Source organism: Alosa alosa, chromosome 1 (assembly GCF_017589495.1).
Source record: "Alosa alosa isolate M-15738 ecotype Scorff River chromosome 1, AALO_Geno_1.1, whole genome shotgun sequence".
Taxonomy (NCBI): Eukaryota; Metazoa; Chordata; class Actinopteri; order Clupeiformes; family Clupeidae; genus Alosa; species Alosa alosa.
In genome coordinates, this window is record NC_063189.1 from 18027454 (window position 1) to 18044001 (window position 16548).

General features: G+C 42.2%; 1 protein-coding gene across 9 annotated transcripts in view; it reads left to right on the forward strand.

Annotated features, from left to right (window-relative positions):
- inpp4b (inositol polyphosphate-4-phosphatase type II B) overlaps window positions 1-16325 on the forward strand; it is a 289177-nt gene extending 272852 nt beyond the window's left edge. For 7 of the 9 annotated variants that reach the window (XM_048266110.1, XM_048266358.1, XM_048266438.1 and 4 more), the window contains 6 exons: window positions 2127-2253; window positions 3084-3224; window positions 6273-6370; window positions 9957-10069; window positions 11629-11783; window positions 15120-15316. In XM_048266110.1, the coding sequence (XP_048122067.1) occupies window positions 2127-2253; window positions 3084-3224; window positions 6273-6370; window positions 9957-10069; window positions 11629-11783; window positions 15120-15297 (812 nt within the window). In that variant the 3' untranslated portion in view covers window positions 15298-15316. Of the gene's footprint in view, window positions 1-2126; window positions 2254-3083; window positions 3225-6272; window positions 6371-9956; window positions 10070-11628; window positions 11784-15119; window positions 15317-15909 lie in introns of those variants that run through there. The other 2 variants (XM_048266182.1, XM_048266276.1) reach the window with 2 other exon arrangements.
- Window positions 16326-16548: the final 223 nt, after the last annotated feature.

Genomic DNA, 16548 nt, shown 5'->3' on the forward strand with positions numbered 1-16548 from the left:
AGAGAGAAGGATACGGTGATTAACCGTGTCAAAGGCAGCCGATAAGTCAAGCAGAATGAGTACTGATGACCGAGCGGTCGCCCTGGCTTCTTTTAAGGCTTCTGTTACAGACAGCAGAGCCGTTTCGGTAGAGTGGCCGCTTTTGAACCCAGACTGATTTGGATCCAGAAGGTTGTTCTGTGAAAGGAAGTCAGAGACCTGTTTGGAGACTGCTCGTTCAATGCCTTTGGATAGGAAAGGCAGTAGTGAGACAGGGCGGTAGTTCTCGACTTGAGCAGGGTTGAGAGAAGCTTTCTTAAGTAACGGTGTTACCCGGGCCATTTTGAACGCTGTTGGAAATGTGCCGGAGGTTAGCGAGGCATTGATCACATGTGTGATAGCTGGAGCGATGGTCGGGCTGATGGACTGAAGTAGGCTCAGAGGTATAGGGTCCAGCGAGCATGTGGTAGGACGGCTGCATGTCAGGAGTCTGGACACTTCACTCTCGAGAGGCGTGAATGCTGAAAAAGATGTTCCAGCAGTCCCTAGAGGTTGTAGGAGGCGGTATCTGAGTCAGATGCGTTGAGTGGGCATGTAGAGAATTGACTGCTGATTGCCGCCACTTTGTTTGTAAAAAAATGAGGCGAGGGTATCTGCAGTAAGGCTGGATGGAGGAGGAGGCAGCTGAGGGTTGAGTAGCGATTTGAAGGTTGAGAAAAGTTTTCGAGTGTCTGTAGCGCTGTTGATTTTGTCATTGTAGAAAGCAGTCTTAGCAGCAGTGATGCTGGCTGAGAAGGAGGTCAGGAGTGTCTGGTAGTTTTTGAGGTCGTCAGCTAGTTTGGATTTGTGCCACCACACATGTGATGTACTAAAAGATAAAAAAAAAATATATATATATAAAAAACTGTTTATATTGGTCCTTCGAGTAAGTTGCATTGTGTGATGGAAGTCTGAAGTGCTTCAAATGCATTCAAATATGTTAATAGGATTTTATTGTAAATTAAATGAGTAAAATCAAAAAGAACATGACATTTTTGTATATATTGGGATTTTTTTTAATTTTTATTTGATTCTAATGCAACACAAAGTACCAAAATTCATTGAATAAAGTACACTGTGGTCATTTTCTCAGACTCCTCTGCCAAGTTCATTGAGGTTACCCGCTGTAACCTTGGAAAGGCTCTGTGAATGCCGTGCCATGTTCCTGCAGAGGAATGCTACTATGTGGTGTAAGCATACTGCACACCTCATGTAGAGTTTTGTGCTGGTGCCATGGAGCAGAAAGAAGAGTAGTTTGGGGGACAGGTCACCAGCTGGGACTCCACACCTCAGGCACTAGTAACTAAACAAGGAAGACCTTATCTATTGAGCATTTCAATAACACACACACATAAACACACACATAATGTAAAATGTAATAAAAAATAAAATGACAACGTCTGGATATCTTTTTAATCAACAATCAACTACCATTAGCTAAATAAATGGCAAAACACTTTTACAACATTCAGACCCTTATAATGTAACTATCTTATCATGGCAATAACCATTTGTCAAGTATATCCAATAACTGATATAAAGGCTTGCCTTAATAGTCCTGCAGTGACAAGTAATAATGAATGAACGCCACTGTATCAAGTGACAGCTTGACAAATTGAAAGCAAACCCAAATTTTCATTGGTCACAAATATTTTTAGATCTTCGCGAAACTTGAAAGTGCAACCGGAAAGTTTTCAGACCCTATACATTTTTCCACATTTTGTTATGTTTCAGAATCATTTTTCTTTCTCATCAATCTAAACACAATGCTCCAACACTCCACAAAACATAGGTGTTTGGAGTGTTATGTAAATGAAGTTTTTAAAAACTAGATGCACCACATAGCGGTACAAAATATGACCGCCGTTCAGTCCTGCACATTCACCCTTGTCATTTCTTCTCCATCTCCTGCTCCATCCCCTACTCTTGCAATGTTTGTGTATGTGAATGAGTGCGTGCATGTGTGTGTTTGCTTTTGTGTAATATATACTCATGCCAATCATCTCTGCTATGTTTGCTCGAGTAGTCATTTAATTGATACTCCATCATTGCATCATTGTTGACACTTTTCTAGACCCTTTTGGTGATGTATGTTTTGGCCTCCATAGGTGAAGAGATTGGCATGCTAGAGGACATGGAGACGGGAATCTCTGACCTGCACAGAGTCACATTCAGAATCACAGAAGCCAAGTCAGACGACCCAGCAGACCTACAGCCTGTTGTCAGTGGCAGACGGTAAGGCAGCGTGTTAGTGTTGTGCATGCTCCACTTCCGGGCTGGCACACAAGTATACTGCAGATACGCATTCAATGGCCATCCTAGTCCCAACTCTGACACTAATATGTGACCCTAAAGACTCAGTTAAGGGTGAGGTGACTGTCCTCTCCTTCCGCCACATGTGGTGTCAGAATTGGGATGATTTGGCCACTGAACACATTGGGTGTGAGCCTTATATGTGCCTGCGTTCATCTTGTAAGGGACCCTAGTAAAAGTCAGCCCTTGGATGGAGTACCTGACTGCTAAGTGAAGCTCAAGTAGTGGACACCTTGGCATGAGAGGACTAGAGTGAGAGATAAATAAGATATGATAATGTGTGCATGAAGTAGCATGAAGTGCACAGGAGATTTTTTGTGAGAATGCTAATTTTTACATTAATAACATTTTAAAGCAAGTAGTATGTGTACCTGAACTTTCTGTGAAATACCACTTAAACACAGTCTATCCTATCCTAACCTTCAGCCTATTAAGGTAGACATGGCAAGGTTTCTCCTTTGAGGACTATAAAGAGATAGTTTGGAAAGCACTTATAGTAAAATAAAATAAACAACTTTATTAAGTTATTTATATCTTAATAAGGGTTCATGGAACTCAAAGAGAGGCCATAATTAGTAAACACACTCCTGGTCTGGCCATATCATATTAACAATACAATTAGCCAAAGTCAAAAGTGTCTCTTTTGTATGTCTGTTTTCTCCAGCTGACTGCTCTCTGCCTCTGCTCTCTTCCTCTCTATGGTCCCTTTCTCCTCTCCTTCTTGTCTCGTCTAATCTTCTCTCTCTCTTTAGAGACCACTATACGGTGGAGGTGCCGTTGCCACAGCAGTCATTCCAGATGATCCCACCTGAGCTTCGGGAGGGGAAACCACTGCAGGTGTACCCGGTGCTTTTCAACGTGGGCATCAACGAGCAGCAGACCATTGCAGAGAGGTACAGTACGCCACCTGAGGCCACCGCTGTTAATGTATTGTCTTTGGGGATGTAATTACAGTTAAGAACATAATTATTCATACCCCTGACAAATAATGATTTAATGTTGATTTTCTCTTGACCAAGGATACAAGGAAGTTTATTGTCACATGCATATAGTTACTGGAAGTAAGAAATGCAGTGAAATTATGTCTGGTGTCAGCCTATTTGTGGGGGGGGGGGGGGGGTAAAAGTGCAGTAGAAGAGGGGTTTAGTAGATTAAGTGGCAAGGGCTGCATAAGAAAGGTGGGGAGGATTGGGATTGGGGGCACCAACAAGGAGCACCCAAGAGCAACAGGGACAAGGAAAAACTCCTTACCAAGGAAGAAACCTTGGGCAGATCCACGGCTCAAGGGGCTAACCCAACTGCCAGGGGGTCTTGGTGTGTGTGTTGGGGGATGACAGGGGAGATGGGATAGTGTGCTGTGTATGTGGGGAGAGGGCAGTGTGCAATATGTGTGTTGGAGAAGCTTCCTCATGAGACAATGGGGGGCAGTGGGGAGGGGGGGGGGCAGTGTGCTGTAAGTATGTTGGGGATGTGTGTTGGAGAAGCTTCCTGAAGACAATGTGCTGTGTATGTAGGGAGGGGGGGCAGTGTGCAGCAAGTACTGTATGTAGAGGAGGCTTACTGTAACAAGCAGTGTGCTGTATGTATGTGAGGTGATGACAGTGATGATGTAAGTGGTAAGACCAATATGTTTGCTCTGACTGAAAATGACACTGCCACATGCCAAAAGGTTGCAAGACAATGTGGGAGAAACATGGAATCAAAAAAAGGAGCGTTTTCATCTTTTTTAACATTTTTATGAAAAATGCCATGTCCAAAATGATTCATACCCTTTTTAAATAATCAATAGAAACAATGTTTATCTGCATTCACAGCTCTCAAAATGGTCCATATAATACCTACCAAGCCTCTTCGTGGACGGATTGTGGACTCTGGCTGATATGCCACTCTAAAATGTTGATATTGTTCTCGGTTAACCATTTCTTGCCTTGTTTGGCTGTGTGTTTTGGATCATTGTATGGTTTAATGGCCCAATGCCGTCTATTGGGGTAGGTCTCTCGGCAGACTGACTGATCTTTTCCTCCAAAATTCATAATGTAGCCCCTCATTTTAGTGTTACCGTCTTACAACTTTTTGGCATGTGGCAGTGTCATTTTCAGTCAGAACAAACATATTGGTCAAGAGAAAATCAACATTAAAGCCCAACTTGGTATGATTAGCTATGTTTCCCTCTCCGCTGGAAGAAAACTATCCATAAAGCACATTTGACTAGCGAAACGGTTAGCAGAAGTTCGGCAGAACAATGTGGACGCTACAAGGTAAAAAACACGATTGAAAATGAGTTTCTTGTTCTCACTTCTCTTACCGGGACATCAGTCCAAATGTTGCAAGGTTGGTTATCCATCTCGGGGCGCTAGGGGGAGCTGGGAAAGTCACTATTTTCACCAGAACAGCTTATTTAACCATCCAAATGATTTCTAAATGGTTTTATTAAATTGAAATAGTTACCAAGTTTTTCTTTGAATCAATATTTGCCAGGGGTATGAATAATTTTGTTCTGTATGTGTGTATGTATGTAACTGTATGTGAATGTGAATGTGTACTCTGGTCCCTCAAAGGAATTATGGATACTTAAGCTATGATGCAACTATAACCCCACTGTACTCTGAAACCCATTACTGCCCATCGCTTGCGCCATGTATCAACACAATGTTGAACTTTGATTGTGGCAAGCTGACTAAACATGCTGACTCAATTGCTTAGAATTTGATGGTGTCATTACCGGTACATGGCAGTTGGCCTTCGTGGCTGGGTATTATGTGTGCATGATGTCATATTAGTGGAAACTCAGTGAGAACTCAAGTACCTTCAGCTATGAGGTTAATACACGGGGCAGGTAATATGATATTAACATGGTTTTGTTTCTTTTAATTTGCATGAAACACTGCCCTGCAGCTTATGCACAATGCGGCTTGTACACAGGAAATTACTGTAGCTGATGATGTGTAGCGCTTAAAGGAGAATTCCGGTGTGATATTGACCTAAAGTGTATTGAAACATGATACCGAGTGTGAACGTATGTCTCATAGCCCATCTCGGCTTGTCCCCTGCACTCCAAAATCTGGCGCTAGTTAGCCGATGCTACCAACAGCTTTTTCAATAGTGGTGCTTCGGCATCGGGCTAGCCATGCAAATAAATCACTGTTTTACACCCATTTACGAGGCTCAATGTATCTCCACACTTCATTGGTAGACTTCCGAGGGCCCTGACATTTAAAACGAGACATTGAGAACTTTGAAAAAGCACTGGTAGTTTACTTACAAGACGATTTATACAGACAGTATCTTCACAAAGTTTAGCGTTTGCAGCCATGTTGAATTGTCACGATAAGTCGAGCAACGAGTAAGAATGAACAGGTATGATAAGGGATCAGATTCCAAAAATAATTCAGTGGAAATGCATGGATTCCAGTTTCTTCCAGTAGCAGCAACTGGATTTTCCACTAGCTGGCTTTCTTGATTGGTGGCGGATGGTGGTGTTGGCAGATTTGGCCAAATTGTCCAGGACTCAAACAGACTATGAAGCACGACTGGACTGAACCTTCAGGTGGCAGGGCAGGGGTGCTTTTTTGAACCAGTAGTCAGTGGTGTCCCTAACCATCTGAGCTGGGTTCTTGTGTATGTGGATTACTTGTTTAGCTGGATTTCACTATGGCTGATTTTAAACTCTTCTTGCACTCTTCATTCTTTGAATCTGATATTGTAAAAGCTGTCAGTGCAAAGGAAGAACAGAAGTGCAAACCCTCACAGGGCCAGACTTGTTGACGTAGACAGGATTAAATCAAGTTGTAACCCATCATGGGGTAACAGATGTCAAGTAGGAAGTCTTAACCACCTTTGCCCGTGTCTTATATGTGTTATGTGCTATGTATGAAGAAAAGGCTTCAACCCTACTGTCAGATCTGTATTAATTTGTCTTCCATGATGCCATTCTTGCACAGGTTTGGTGACATATCTTTACAAGAGAGGATAAACCAGAGAAATTTTGAAATTTTAGATGGTTACTTCAAGACACTGAGTGACAAAGTGCCATCAGAATGTGAGTCCATCAGTTACAACTTTTCTGTTTCAAACATGCATGCATGTTTAATCCCTCTGTCTGTGTAGCTTTGTCTTTGCAACTCAAGCAAACAGTTCACTCTGGAATACAATGTAATTTACACTGTTACACTGTAATTGATTTAGAATACAATGTGATACAATACTGATATGCACTGCTCCAACTACACGGCCCTATAAAGCAAGTAAAAGTTGTGGCCTGTATTTTTGTCTTTGTAACATAAGATATATCCATACACATATACAGCGGGGGAAATAAGCATTGAACGTGTCAAATATTTGTTTCGGTAAGTATACTTCCAATGAGGCTATTCACATGAAATGTTCACCAGACATTAGTATTACCTCATGTATTCCACACTTACAAACAAACAATCCAAACATTAAAGTCCATAAGTAGAGTTATGTGTAATAAAGTGGAATGGAAAGTGTTGAACACACGAAAAAAGCAGTACACCAAGGCAAGGCAATAATACATATTAATGAGCTATAAAAAGGTTTTTTGTTACCAATAAGTCACACAAGACATTTCATGATGGGTAAAAGCCAGAGCTGGACAGTAACGGAGTAGATTTACTTGAGTACAGTACTTGAGTACAATTTTGAGGGATCTGTACTTTACTCGAGTATCATTTTTGGGGAGTACTCATGACTTTACTCAAGTACATTTGAGAGGCAAATATTGTACTCTTTACTCCACTACATTTCTATCCATAACCGTGAGTACCCGTTACTTCTTCTAAAAAAAAAGGAAAAAAGAAAAATCTCGGAAACCCTCAATTTGTTGTTTCCCTCTCAAACATGATTGGATTGTGCAGGCGCCACTGATTGGGACAGCCTATCAGCAATCACCTTCAGCTTTCCGCCAAAGTCAACTCCATGGTCAGATTTAGATAAGAGAGAAACCATGGATGAAACAATGGTTGAAGACGCAACATGTCCATCCCGGGAATGTGCCAACTTGTGGCCCCACCTCGCCAGACTATTTCAATTTTCTGAACAAGTTAATGATAATTTTCGCTTCAAGTGTTTCAATTACAAAATAGTATTTTGTATTTGAAATACGTATTTTAAATACATGTATTAGAAATACTGCCCATCCCTGGCAACATGGTAAAAAGATGAAAATGACTTGATTTTACTTCCAATTCATTTTACATTCTACAAGGTATTAACATTAACATTTTTCATAACTCCATGCAGGACGTTTCTGTACATAAATGTAAGCACTGTGGCAGTAGTAATGCAATATTTAGAAAATGTAGGCTACTCTTGTACTCTTGATACTCAAGTACTTGATTCAAGTACTAGTAAAAACAAGTACTTCAGTACTTTTACTTAAGTAGACATCTGACTGTACTTTTACTTGTACTTGAGTAAAATTTAGCAAAGGGTATCTGTACTTTTACTCAAGTAATGAAGCTGTGTACTTTGTCCGCCTCTGGTAAAAGCAAAGAGTTCTCCCAAGACCTTCGCAACCTTATTGTTGCAAAACATATCAATGGAACTGGTTACAGATGCATTTCTAAACTTCAGAATCTTCCAATAATCAGCATTGGGGCCATTATCTGCAAGTGGAAAGAACATCACTGTATCATCAACCGGCCATGCACAGGATTTTCTCGCAAGATTTCTGACCAGGAAGTCAGAGGGATAAGAAGAGGTACAATTGTTCATAGGAAATGCACTCCACCGCCATGCCCTCTATTCAACGTCCATTGGAGTGAGGAGCCTTGGCTGGACTTGCATTGGACCGTGAACTGTGTGCACTCTCTGTTTCTGCCTTCCTGAAGTCTGACTCCCCCTTCAGTGTCTGGTCAGAGAAATCGCTCGGGACTTGAAAACACTGGTGGTGTCTTGCCTTTATGGGATCTAATACCGACCCGTTGCTGAGCAGTCATGCTAGCGGAAAGGCATGCATGGGGCAGCCATGGCCTACTGGTTAGGCCTTTGGGTTTGTAATCGAAGGGTTGCCGGTTCGATCCCCAACCCAGTAGGAAAAATGTGGGCGGGGGAAGTGGTTGAGCACTGCTCTCCCATGTCCACATCCAGGCTGAAGTGCCCTTGAGTAAGGCACCTAACCCCTCCTAGCGCCGCTCTAGCAGGCAGCTCATTAATATATTGTGACTAGAGGGAGCTCTACAGTCGCCAAAAATACCTAAACCTGCATAGTGTAGGCCTACCTTTAAGAAACTTAAATTTCAGGCACGTTCAATTTCTTTTTATAGCCCATTAATATGTACTAACCCAGTTTATAATAATTTGCACAGATTAGAGGGATAATTACTCTCCAACTACTTACTTGCTCGTTCCTTGCCTTTACTTGCCTTGGTGTACTGCTTTTACTTGTGTTCAATACATTTTTCCTGTGTCATTCCACTTTATTACACATAACTCTACTTATGGACTTTAATGTTTGGTTTGTTCTATAATTACCAGATGTCTGGTGAAAATGTCATGCAAATAGCCTCACTGGATGTACAGTATACTTACTGAAGAAAATGTTGAGGTGTTCAATACTTATTTCTCTCGTCTCCCTCTCTCCCTTGTCTACAGCTTTGCCAAGATTATACTTCCTGCATACAGATTCATTTTTACGACCTAGGTCACATAACACACATGAGAATTTCATAGCAACATAGGGCCCTATTTTGGCGATTTAGACGCATGGTCACTGGCGAATAGCTTAAATACATTTAGGGGTTTGTCCAGTTCACATTCGGGGTGGTTTTGTTATCAAACGTCGGGCGCTTGGCACAAAAAGGCAGTTCTTATGTTGGGTATGTTTTGGCCGTAAGATCCTTTAAACCAATGAAAATTACATCTGTCATTCCCTTTAACAGCAAGCAGCTCAACTTCAAACAGCGCATTGGTATTTTGATAGTCAGCGGTGCATTTGAAGGAATCTGCTTACATGCGAGACCGTGTGGAACAGGTATTCCACTAAACCATGCTTTACTAAAACCTAACAGAGTATAGCCTACACACATCTGCACTCGTTTATTATTTGAACTGATAGGAAAAGTGAAACTAATTTCACTGGTGTTGAAAAAACACTTACCCAAATAATGACTGAATAAAAAACCTAAGGACATTTATCCTGCAGAGGAGTTGCTGCTTACATCTCGGGACAGTATGTCTTTAGCTAGGTTTCATATGCGCCTTTCGCTATAGACCAGGTTTTTCTTGGTCAGCAGCGTAATGCTTTTTAGATGGTGTAAGATAGTGATTTTTAGATAATGCGCAAGACCACACCTTAGATCATTAATTGCCTGACCCCTGGGCGCATTGTTTAATAAAAGAGAAGTGCATGGCGAAAGATTTGAGTGTAAGATATGAATAAACTTTGCGTTGCGATAAGAATACGGTCTGCGTTTCTGATCGTCAAAATAGGCCCCAGAGAATCACTGCATGTTTATCTAGGCCACATTCAAATGCCTTAAAGCACTGAACTGACAAGAGAGAGAGACCTTGACCTATGACTGTAACTGCACTTATCAAACAAAGAAACAAATGATGCACTGGAATGTGGCGGACAAGTGATGATGGATATATTTGTGCCTCAGGTCTGCCCTGCTTTCAGACACAGATGGATGTGAAGGAATTACTTGAAACCCTTGGCCAGAACGTTGTTACGAAGAAGAGGAAGAATGTGGAAATTCTCTGGCTTGCTGGAACGGTAAGATTTATATCTGTGTGTGTGTGTGTGTGTGTGTGTGTGTGTGTGTGTGTGTGTGTGTACTGGGACTATAGTTGTCCTGGCTGGGACCTGACGGAGCAGTAGTCGCTCTCAACGACAGTATAATCACCGATCCACTGGTTTCCATCCTGGCAATCCTCAATACAGACAATACATATCACCAGCTTCAGATTAAACATGCAAGAGCCTCAATTCTTCACCTTAGACAGACCCAAAACAGACAGGACTGGACGGGCTTCAGGCTGCAAGAAAAACTTGCATTACTCCAATTTGCCGACCACTCAGTGTCTCATTCTGTCCTGACAAACCCTTCAATCTCAGATGACATCCTAATATTCATGATTAAAGCAAGACTACAATGTCTCCCAACTAGGTACAATCTGGCAACATGGTACCCATCAAAGCACAAACCCTACTGTATATTACACCCAACTCAGCAAGAAAATGAAACCGTTGCTCACATACTAAACGGATGCTACAACTACAAAGGACTGTATGTGACCAGACACGACCGTCTGGTCGATCTGGTTGCAAAGGATTTGCAAAAGATAAACTATGGACATGACAGCAAAATATACAAGCACAGCACTGTAAAACTGGTTCCATCATAACACATCTGACAGTGACTATTTTTAAAATATTCCAAACACTCCTGACATTGCAATTGTAAATGAGGCTATGAAATCTGTATTTATCTTTTATCTTTTTTTAATCTTTTATCTATTTTTTTATCTTTTTATCTTTTTATTTTGAGGTAGGCTGCTGTTTTGATTGTATATGGACACTTGCTACTATTCCAAACTATTGAAATATCAACCATTGGAACAGTAGATGTCATCACCAACTTGGATACATTTGTAAACTAGTAACCCTGGTATTTGGAAGTTTAGGCCATGTCCATACGAATGTGGTTAGGGGGATGCAGTTAGGGGGGCTGCAAAAAAGGAGGCAAAAAGACTTGCAAAATTCTGCTCTGTTTCAGCACTCATGTGCTGAGTATTATAAATGGAAGGACCTGTAAAAGTAGTGTGTGTGTGTGTGTGTGTGTGTGTGTGTGTGTGTGTGTGTGTGTGTGTCTTGTGAAGCTGCAACAGCTGCATTGTTTGAAAGTACAGCACAACTTTTGAAACATTTTGACCTGGAGCTGTCAGCAGCTGTCAGTGGTGCATAAACTGGCTGCACTTTCACTCACCACTCTTCAGTGGGTATAAAAGAAAGGTTGCTGACCTTCCTAAATAGTCAAAAGATTATATATACAGATCCAACACTTGTACACCGTGTTCTTCTGCTGTATTTGCTTAACACACACACACACACACACACACACACACACACACACACACACACACACACACACACACACACACACACACATACACACATGGCATTGCTAGAGGTGAACTCATCTGAACTCCGTGTGTGCAGTGTGAACTCATCTGAAAATGTTAAATGCATTAACCAGCAAACAAACTCTCTTCCTCTTTTTTCCTCTCTTCCCTTTTCCTCACGCAATCGGTTTGTTGACCTTATCACCCCAGATCTGCCGACGCCTGAACGGCATTCGCTTCACCAGCTGCAAAAGTGCCAAAGACCGGACATCCATGTCTGTTACGCTGGAGCAGTGTGCCCTGCTAAGGGACGAACACCAGCTCAATAAGGACTACTTCATCCGGGCCCTGGACTGCATGCGAAGGTAAGCACTCCCACCCAGCATCAGCTCAGTGTCCCCCATCCATACTAGGACCACCCTGTCCACCTCCCCCCTGGCTGCACTGCCTCCTACATCTTGTCCAGCTCGTGGGTCCTGCTCATCCACCTCGTCTCCATATCGTCCTCACGTCATGCCTGGCTTTGTGTCTTAAACTCCCAACAGTCAAGTATGCCGTCTACAGCACACACGCACACACACACACACACACACACACACACACACACACACAATAGGGATGTCCATTTCGCTACCCGATACTCCTTAATCAACCATTCACCGTTAACCCATAATGTATTTTTATACTCAGGCCTATTATCAGCAAGTAGCCAAGGCAGGCACACTTTCTAATATAAAAGCATGTTAGAGTGCTGGAACAAAAAGCAGTTCCACTATCGGGTAACAACCAACGGAAATGGAAAGTTGTGCCATTTTCATAGCCTATCTAAAAATATTAAGGCTATAGTATATTCCAACCCTGAGTATAGCAGACAACTTCAATGATTTCTATTTAGAAAAAGCAAGTCAGCTGTAGTCATGTGCACAGTCTATTGACTGTAAGACGCGCTGCAGAAAGCAGCCGCTCATATGGCACTAGTGGCCAGCCTCGGCAAACGTGTCTGATTAGCTCTCCACCAGTTGAGAGGATTTATATGCAATAGGGGGAATTGTCTCTCATAGGCGTCCACATTCTGTGCGTTGACCACGCTTGTTCTTTTAGCTGTTTAACTGATTATTTAACTGATTAATTATTATTAATCGCTTAAAACTCTTTTTATCGGTTATCGGTCAAACGGTGAATTATGAACACCCCTAACACACACAGAGAGAAAACGTAGTAAATCCTATTGTGACGGCTGCACAATGGTGAAAGCTCTTGCTTACTCTCAATACGCCTTTCTTGTCATGCCATCTGAATGGGGGAGGTATGTCTCAACCTATTATCAGAGAATGTCTAATAAGGGGAGAACTGCCACTCTCGGAAAACTTCCAGTTTCTGAACTGGTTGCAGTTCCTTCTGTGGTTCCACATGAGGACGCTTGTCCACGAGTGCAGAATGCATGGAGGTCTATGGAGCTGTACCCCTCAAAATCCACTTTTCTCGGGATATTTTTTTTTTTTTCAAGTAATTTGAATATTGTATTCGAAATGGGAGGCAAAGAAAATACACTTGGTTGAGTATTATATTTTTTAAAGTCACTTAATTGTTCTAAAAAGCCTTTCAAACGTGTTAATGACGTCATTCATTAGCACAATGCTAGCGTTTTAACACTGACCCAACCTGTAAGAAATCAAAAGGACATAAGTACTCGTTCATTCAACTTTTGACCTATAACCCATGTTGAAGTTATACAAACTACAATCAAATCTGAGATTTGTCAACGACAATCAGATGAAAGAGACAAATTTAGCCGTCTAGCTCCATTGACTCCCATTCATTCTGCACTTATGGCGATCGCCCCCAGTGGAACTCTGGTGGAACTGCAACCAAAATTCGGTACAATGGGACTTGATGGAGTGGCCAGGCTCTCCGTAGACGGGCTCTGCTATTATGTTCTTTAATAGCCGTTGTAAAATGCTAAAGTGATATTAAGTGACATCCATTGTCAACCTTTCAACCAGTTAAGTTTTATGGACAGCATGGCCCTGGTCCTGGTCCACACGTGAGGAGGCCTTTGGTCATCCACACACCCACACCGCCTCTGCTTTTGTCTCTCTGCCAGCCAAGCCTCCAGACCCAATGGCACGTCATCCACGGGAGTGGGAGGCAGCTGATGTTTCCCTGAGTTGAGAAAGAAAGAAAGAAAGAAAGATTAAGAGAACAGTCCACAATGACAGCGTTTTTTCGGCCCAGTTCCGTAGCATCATTTAGGTTGTCGCTCATTTAAGGTCATATGAGTGAACACGGTCCACTAACTTCCTGAGCCAGGCCCACTTAAGTGCCTTTCATCAATCAAAGTTTCAGCAATATAGGGGCGCTCACTCAAACACTTAATAAAGTATTTTGGGTGCGAGTTAAAAATGTCAGTCTTGAAGTGGAGAAAACGGCACGCTCTTGTGTATTATACTTTTAAATGGATTTATTGCACCATGCCCTTGACTACAAACTCAGTGTCACTGAAGACGGCTTGACGCCGAAACGAGTTTGTAGTCAAGGGCATGGTGCAATAAATCCATTTAAAAGTATAATACACAAAAGCGTGCCGTTTCATCAATCAAAGACATCTAACACTGACATTCTTTTTTTAGGCAGCTAGCTCAGTCCTGTACCTGGAACTGTACTATTTGTGCACCATCCATACACCACCCATATGTTAAACTTCCATAAAGTGATATAAAAGGTTTGTTGGAAATTTGTGCTTCAAAGTGCTCACTGAGTTCACTTATTCCCAACGTTTGAACTTTCTAATAATTTAAGCCAGTGATCCTCTTGTGAAATTGTTAGATGCCTATCCTCAAGGGTGTGGCTGTGAACACTGAACTGTAATGGACACATTTAGACTAGTCAATTTAAGCATTGTGAAGATGTTGCAATGAACCCATTTTGCCCGAGGCAAAACTCATGTTTTGTACACTCATAACTCACTCATTGTCTGTTTATAGAGCATGTGTTTGACACGCCTCTCTGCTGCAAAAGCAAAGTCTTGCGACAGCATGTTGGTGCACTGCCATGATTACAGTATTCTCCTGCACAACCCAGAGGTGCCCTCATGTTTGCTTTTCCACTTTTGCCCCTGTCTGCCATACACGCTCATACTGTCTGTGATTAGTCATTCTTCAAATTTGTTTCTGCCACACCTATGTCATTCCAGCCAGCTTCCTGTTTGAGGGTAATTCCATGGAAAATTACGTTTTTTGTAACATCCATAACGCCAATAAAATGTGATGGTATGGTATGATGTGAATGATTACATGAAATTTGAGCATTTGCTATTTTTGGCTGAAGAATGTACATGAGAAAAAATGCACAAACAATGAATGTTATCATTCACATCATACAAATGCCAAGGCATTTCATTGGCGTTATGGATGTGACAAAAAGTTCATTTTCCGTGGAATTGCCCACAGACTGTCTGTGTGTGTGTGTGTGTGTGTCTGTGTGTGTGTGTGTGTGTGTGTGTGTGTGTGTGTGTGTGTGTGTGTGTGTGTGAGCTTGACTGAAAATGCACTGTAGTACTAACACTGTGTGTGTGTGTGTGTGGGTGTGTGTCCGTCGATGTGAATGTATGAATGGTTGCGTAATGTGTGGGTGTTTTTGTATGCGTTCTTGTGTGCGCGTGTGCGTGTGTGTATGTATGTGTTTCTTCTTGGCTCGCTTAGCAGTCGGCTGACGCAGGGAGAAGCAGCTCAGTGGGATGACCCAGAGGCCGGCTCAGTAGCCAATCACAAGCCGGCCTCTCGCCACTTCTACCCAATCGCCCTCCTGCTCGTCAGCTCTCACCTGCTGGTGGTGTGGCTGATTTTAAGTCTTGTTTTTCTGCTTGCAAAATATCAATAAACTGCTGATAATGCCATCACGACTGACTCCTTTTGTCTTTTCTCGCCGGACCAGCGGCAGATCTGCCGCTCTCCTCCTGCCGCAACTCTCATAGCAGTGAGTGTCCACTAGGGTTTGGTGCAGGACACTTCAGCAGAGACTCTGAGCTCCATTCTCCCGCTGTCACCAAACTTCTTTCCACGCAGTGCTTAATGTAGTTGTCATAGTTTCCAGCCACAGGGCAGTCTCCCCTTTTTGATAGATGTGAACAGGAAACATATAACACCAATTCACTGTGGTCAACCAGATTAAGGAGATTCTTTATCAGTGATTAATGCTGTGCACATCAAAGCGTACATATAACTATGCGGTGCTGTTGCAACACGCTCACACACACACACACACACACACACACACACACACACCCAGTGACCTCTTATACAAGTGACAAAGTTGAGCTGCAGTTACAGTTATGTTTAGGGATTGGGCATCCATCCATGTTAATATACTGCCACTGGGTCAGGAAACTGGCATGGAGCTTTTACGTTTTACATCAGACATGACAAAAAATGTTTATTATTTTTTCTCATTCTTGTTCTCTTCCCCAACCCCCCATCCCCACCCCCACACTAGAGAGGGATGCCGTATTGAAAATGTCCAAAAGAATATTAAGTGCCGCAAGTATGCTTTCAACATCCTGCAGCTGATGGCTTTCCCCAAGTGCTATCGGCCTCCTGAGGGGACTTATGGGAAGGTGGACTCCTGAGCTCTGGGGCCAGGGGGCCAGCCCTGTGCCACTGATCCCAGCCTGTTAAGAGCCATGTGGATGGGTGTGGCGGATGTAAATGTTCTTATTACTTATTGCACCTGATAAGCATCACCAACCGCTACTTCTGTTTCACTTTGCTTTAAATCATTTCTGTATATATAATTTCTTGTTTTTCCTAAAGAGATAACTGTTTTTTAAGTTGTTTATGTTGTCAGTGTTTTATTGTGTTTTTGTACAGTCTGGGTTTATATTTCATACATGTGTGTTTTCTCTTGACAGTGTTCTTAAACCAATAAATTTTTTATTTCACAGTAAAGTCACATGTCATCAAAAAGATCATGTCTTGGTTTTCACTTTATTGCATCAGACATCACAAACCATTCCTTTTTCTAGTTGCACGTTGGTAACTCCATGTTCCATCACATTTGATGTCACTGTCATTTTTAGAGCTTACAGTGATGGCCAAAAGTATTGGCACCCATGCTAAAGTTGACTGAAAAGAG